Consider the following 6,622-nt stretch of genomic DNA (forward strand, 5'->3'; position numbering starts at 1 on the left):
ATTAAAGACTCCTAGATAAGGACTCCCAATTTGTTTGTTTGTTTGTTTGTTTTGTTTTGTTTTTTTGTTTTTGGGCCACAACTGTGGTGGTTGCTCAGGGGTTACTCCTGGCTGTCTGCTCAGAAATAGCTCCTGACGGACACGGGGGACCATGTGGGACACCGGGATTCGAACCAACCACCTTTGGTCCTGGATCGGCTGCTTGCAAGGCAAACACCACTATGCTATCTCTCCAGGCCCAGGATTCCCAATTCTTGCCACAGGCTGTGTTCTTTACACTGACTGTATAGAAAGAGGAGGTACAGTAAATGTACCCCATATACACCTCAACCCAGGCCCTTTGCCTGGTCTGTATTGTGAATTGGAGAACAAAATAAAAAAGACTCCTTGCTTGGAAAAAAAACACAAACTCAGACTAAACAACACCCACAGGACTGGGAGAAAGTGTTTGCACTCAAACAGTTAAAGGATTCATATAAAAAACAGGTTAAAGTATATATACATACACATATATAAAACACTTAAAAAGAGGTCAAAAATAGCAATAACAACAAATACAAAACCATCTAAAAACATGGAGAGCAAATAAACAGTGACTTCTCTGAAGAGGACAGCGAGATGCACAGACACATGGAGCAGTGCTCATCAGTTATTGTCAGGGAAACCCCAAAGAGAAGACAATGACAGATCAAGAGGAAATAAACAGCAACAACACTATAACTTGGAGCAATCTATGTTGGTGAATATGTATGTGGTTACAATTTTATTCCCTGCTCATAGAATTTATTTGGTTCCACCACACTAGAAAACAATTTGGAGATTTCTCAGAAAAGTCAGGATTGAGCTGCCACATGATCCACAATTCTACTTCCGAGTAGCTATGCTCAGGACCCACTACTAAGACATATGCCACCATTGCAATACTCAGCAAAACAGGTAAGCTGTGGAATCAACCTAAGTGTCCAAAGCCAGGCAGGTGAATTATAAAGGTAAAGTAAATATGCACCGTGAAATTCTACAGAGCAGTGAAACTTCTACAGAGATGACACTAAGTCCCAGGACAGTTATCTCTCTCAAGGTCAATGGACTAAATGCACCAGTTATGATACACAAAGTGGAAAAATAGATTTAAAAAAGTTGAATCTGACATTCTGCGGCCTAAAAGAAACACATGTAAATAGTCAGAACAAATATAGATTCAAAATCAAAGGTGGAGAAAACACCCTTAAAAAAGCTGGAGTGCAGCGGCGTTTGCCTTGCAAGCAGCCGATCCAGGACCAAAGGTGGTTGGTTCGAATCCCGGTGTCCCATAGGGTCCCCTGTGCCTGCCAGGAGCTATTTCTGAGCAAACAGCCAGGAGTAACCCCTGAGCACCGCTGGGTGTGGCCCAAAAACAAAACAAAAACAAAACAAACAAACAAACAAAAAGCTGGAGTGGCCATATTAATATCAGAAGACACAAACTTTAGACTCAAAAAAGTTATAAGGGTGGCCTGAGAGATAGCACAGTGGTGTTTGCCTTGCAAGCAGCCAATCCAGGACCTAAGGTGGTTGGTTCGAATCCTGGAGTTCCACATGGTCCCCCGTGCCTGCCAGGAGCTATTTCTGAGCAGATAGCCAGGAGTAACCCCTGAGCATAACCGGTGTGGCCCAAAAACCAAAAAAAAAAAAAAAAAAAAAAAAAGCTATAAGGGACAAAAATGGACTTTTTTTTTAATTCTTTGTTTGTTTGTTGTTGTTTGGGTCATACCTGGCAGCACTCAGGGGTTACTCTTGGTTCTACACTCAGAAATCACCCCTGGCAGCCTCGGGGGACCATATGAGATGCCAGAATTGGAACCACCATCCTTTTAATTGCAAGGCATACACCCTACCTCCATGCTATCTGACTGGCCCCAAAGATGGACATTTATACTAATTAAGAGATATGTACAACAGGAAGAAATTACACTTTTAAACAGATAAGCACCAAATGAGGGAGCCAACAAAATATTTAATACAATTATTGACAAATATTTTTATTTTGTTTGTTTGGTTTTTTGGGGGTCACAACCAGCAGCACTCAGGGGTTACTCCTGGGTCCATGCTCAAAAATCATTCCTGGCAGGCTCAGGGGACTATATGGGATGCCAGGATTCGAACCACTGACCTTCTGCATGCAAGGCAAATGCACTACTTTCATGCTATCTCTCCTGCCCCAATTATTGACAAATCTTAAAGAAGACATCAAATGCAACACAATAATAGTGAGAGACCTCAACACTGCCTTGTTACCCATTGATGGGTCAACCAGGCTGAATCTAACAAGAATATACTAGCACAGAAAGTGGAAGAAAGTGGAAGAAAGTATATATATATGTGTATATGTGTGTATATATATATATATATATATATATATATATATATATATATATATATACATGGTTTCTCACCCCCCACCCCCGAAAACTGAATATATATTTTTCCCCAATGCACATGGATCATTTTCCAGGATAGAGCACATGCTGGCCCATAAAACATATCTCTATAAAATCATGAGAATAGAAATAGTACACATTACCTTCTCAGATCACAAGGCACTGAAATTAGAAGTGAACTACAAAGAGACACAGAAGAAAAACTCTTAACTCCTGGAAATTAAATAGTGCACTACTTAACAACCAGCAGGTCAAAGAGGAAATCAAAACAATCCTGGAAACAAAAGACAATGAGAACACAAATTACGAGAATTTATGGGACACAGCAAAAGCAGTACTAAGAGGAAAATGTATAGCTTGTTAACCACACATTAAGAAGGAATAAGGGGCTACATAAATATTTTAATGATACAGATTATAAAATTAAAAAAGGATCAACAAAATATATCACAAATAGGTAGGCAGAAGGAAATAACAGAGCTTAGAGTGGAAATCAGTGAAGTAGAAATCAAAAAGGAAATCCAAAAATTAACAAAAGCAAAAGTTGATTCTTTGAAAAAATAAAAAAGTTTGATAAATACTAGGAAAATTCACAAGAAAAGGTGATATATAAACTTAATGAAGATAAGACAAGATAAAATAAATGAATAGGGGAAGATCACTACAGACACTGCAGAGATTCAAAGGGAAATCAGAGATTATTTTGAGAAACTCTATTCAACAAAGCAGGAGAACCTGGGGAAAAAGGATAAATTCTTGGACTCCTATAAACTTACATGATTAAACCAGGATAATCTAGCACAGGGGTCTCAAACTCAATTTACCTGGAGGCTGCAGGAGGCAAAGTCGGGGTGCTCCTTGAGAGCAAAGTCAATAGTAAGCCTTGATCATTGGGGTGTGTGACCAAACAACTAAAACAAAACAAAACAAAAAAAGATTCTTCTAGGGCAAGGCCACAAAATGTTGTACAGAAGGCCGTTTGCGGCCTGCTGGCCTCGAGTTTGAGACCCTTGATCTAGCACACCTAAACAAAACCATCAATAATGAATAAATTAATATGTTAATCAAAAGTATTCCCATTAACAGAGTCCATGCCCAGATGGAGTTAAGAACAAATTCTTTGAAACCTTTCAAGTGAAAGTAATACCAATCCTTTTCAGGTTCTTTAATGAAAATGAAGGAACAGGAACAAACTGACAAAAACTTTTTTTTTTAAAGGAATATAAAACTATTTATTGACCACTGTTTACCAGTATTTACAATAAAGTAAACAATATACTGTTGGTTAACATTTTGATTACTATAAAGTTATTCTTTTTCCTGGCTTTTCCTGAACCAGTAAACCAAATACTGAAAAGATTGAGCCTACATATAAGAACAAATGAGGGCAAAGAAAAAACACAGGGGGCCGGGCGGTGGCGCTAAAGGTAAGGTGCCTGCCTTGCCTACGCTAGCCTAGGACGGACCGCGGTTCGATCCCCCGGCGTCCCATATGGTCCCCCAAGCCAGGAGCGACTTCTGAGCGCATAGCCAGGAGTAACCCCTGAGCGTCACCGGGTGTGGCCCAAAAACCAAAAAAAAAAAAAAAAAGAAAAAACACAGGTCAAAAGTTTAGACAAGTATGTCCATCTATTTACCAACATCAAAACCAGTAGGTTTCTAAGAATAAAGTTTTTAGAAGTGTAATAGGGTTTTCAATGTAAAAAAAAAAAAACAACAAACAAACAAACCTATTTGTAAAGGAATGGCTCATAAAAGAAAACAATTAACTGTCTACTAAGTCTTGCTTGCTTAATAAAACAGGGATTTATTTAGTTTGCTCATTTGGGCAGAGAGGAAATTTTCCTAAGTTTAGGCCCTTCAAAACAATGAAATCCTAGAGACATGCATTTATTCATGATTGTAATATGTTGTTGCAATGTTGTTTCATTAATGTTTGTAAAAGAAACAAAACCATTTACATATGTATTTTATGTATACAGACCCACACAAAAAAATTAAAAAACTCAAATGAACAACAACAAAAATCCAAATGGCCCTTAGGCAATGTATGAGTTAAACACAAATCCACAATGAATAATGACTATGGTAATTTCCCCCAATAATTAGTAAAACTGTTCTCTAATGCAGAGAAAATAATACACCATGGCATCAATGTTCTTTTCTGATAAAGGAAGCAACTACAGAAAGCTTAATTTGTTCAAAGTAACCAGTGCTATTAGATGCAAAAAAAAAAAAAAAATACAAAATACACACACAAAAACCTCCCAACCCCCCCAAACTACTTTAAAATGAACATATCAAACTTGATTTCCATTAGAACGTAGTCATTTCTTCACACTAGTAGATCAAAACTAAAACCCAAATTTTTTATATATATATGTATATTATATATATACATATATATATAAAAAGCAATGCGTACAATTATTGAGCTTCGTCTTCAGGACAAGAATGCCAAGTTAGTCTCTCTTCGTAAAAAGCAATTACAATTTGAGGACACTTCATATTTGCCTCTTTTGCCAGCACCAAGTCTGCCTCATCTGAATCCTTCCATTTCATGAGAAACATCAGTTCCCCACTACTGTCTGTGGCACCAATTCTTCTCTCAGGATCTAGACCTCTGGCAAAGCCTCTTGGTTTGTCAGCAGCATCTCTTTTCTTCTTTGATTTGCTATCATCAGATTCACTGTCAGATAAAGATTTTCTTTTTGTGCCATCTTTTTCTTTACCAGCTTTTTGGGAATTAAGAAATGCTTCAATCAACTCTGGACAATCTAAATTTTCTTCAGGTTCCCAAGTATTGTCAGCATCGGTAAATCCTTTCCACTTCAGGAAATATTCCACCTTCCCATTTACTACACTTTTTTCCAATACTTTTTCCACCACAAATCCTTCAGGCTCTGCCTCTTCCATTTTTTTGCTCTTTCCATTCTGTTTCTTTCCCATTTTTGGCAGCGTCGTTTTGTTGGAGGCCATGTTGGAGCCGCAGCCTTGAAGGGTCTGACTCGCAGGGAGCCGAGGACGAGCGCGAGGCCGGCCGCGCCGAGCCAGCCGACCAGGCGCGAGGGAGCCGCCGAGGGAGCCTCCGAGCCCGCGCCCGCGTCCCGCGCCCGCCGCGGCAACGTCTCTCCGGCCCCGCGCGCCGCGCACCGGCTCAAGCCCGGCCGAGAGGGAGGGCGGCGCCAGGACCAAACGGACCAAACTTTGATGAAGCTAACATCACCCTGATAGCAAAACCAGGAGGAGATACTGCTAAAAAGAAAACTACAGAACAATGTCCCTCATGAACACAGATACGAAGATCACCAACAAAAATCTGACAAATAGGATCCAACGCCTCATCAAGAAGGTCATACACTATGAACAAATAGGTTTCAAAATAGGAATACGATACCTTCATCTAACACCATGCGCAAAGATAAAATCCAAGTGGATTAAAGACCTGGATATCGATCTAAAACCATAATTTACATAGAAAAGCACAAAGGTAAAACACTCCGTGACACTGAGGCCAAAGGCTTCTTTAAGGAGGAACCAGCACTCTTCCAACAAGTGGAAGCAGAGGTGAACAGATGGGAAGCTTCTGCACCTTAACGAAAGTACTGCTAAGGATATAAAAGACACCAACAGAATGGGAGAAACTTTTCACCCTGTACCCATCCAATAAGGGGTTAATCTAAAAAATATACAAGGTACTAACAGAACAAGAAAAATACATCTAACCCCATTAAAAAATGGGGAGGATACATGAACAATTTCTCAAAGAAGAAATACACATGGCCAAAAGGCACAGAAAAAAGTGCTCCACATCACTAATCATCAGGGAGATGCAAATCCAAACAATGAGATACCATCTCATGCAATAGAGACTGGCACACATCCCAGAGAACAAAAACACTCGGTGCTGGCAGGAATGTGGGGAGAAAGGAACTCTCATTCACTGCTGATGGGAATGTCGGCTAGTCCAGTCTTTATAGAAAACACTATGGAGAGGCCTCAAAAACCTGGAAATGGAGCTTTCCTAAGATCCAGCTATAATGCTCCTAGGGATATACCCTAGGAACACAAAAGTGCAATATAAAAATACCTTCCCTACACCTATACTCATTGCAGTGCTATTTGCAATAGCCAGAATGTGGAAACAACCAAGATGCCCTTCAACACGTGAGTGGCTAAAGAAACTGTGGTACATATACACATTG

The 6,622-nt window shown here is 39.6% G+C and overlaps 1 protein-coding gene and 1 non-coding gene across 2 annotated transcripts; one reads left to right on the plus strand and one right to left on the minus strand.

Moving 5' to 3' along the window:
- The first annotated feature begins 241 nt into the window (after window positions 1-241).
- Window positions 242-374, plus strand: LOC126019346 (small nucleolar RNA SNORA51). Its single transcript, XR_007499072.1, has one exon. It is a non-coding gene; the product is annotated as a small nucleolar RNA SNORA51 (small nucleolar RNA).
- A 4,439-nt stretch (window positions 375-4,813) lies between these two features.
- On the minus strand, window positions 4,814-5,427 carry LOC126018116 (chromobox protein homolog 3-like). Its single transcript, XM_049780234.1, has one exon. It carries the CDS (start codon window positions 5,394-5,396, stop codon window positions 4,845-4,847), a length of 552 nt encoding a protein of 183 aa, XP_049636191.1. The 5' UTR covers window positions 5,397-5,427; the 3' UTR covers window positions 4,814-4,844.
- Between the last annotated feature and the right edge of the window lie 1,195 nt (window positions 5,428-6,622).

This window comes from Suncus etruscus, chromosome 9, assembly GCF_024139225.1.
Source record: "Suncus etruscus isolate mSunEtr1 chromosome 9, mSunEtr1.pri.cur, whole genome shotgun sequence".
NCBI lineage: Eukaryota > Metazoa > Chordata > Mammalia > Eulipotyphla > Soricidae > Suncus > Suncus etruscus.

What these genes read in the sequence shown, in the direction of transcription:
- LOC126018116 (XM_049780234.1), bottom strand. Translation starts at nt 5,396, where the DNA reads ATGGCCTCCAACAAAACGACGCTGCCAAAAATGGGAAAGAAACAGAAT.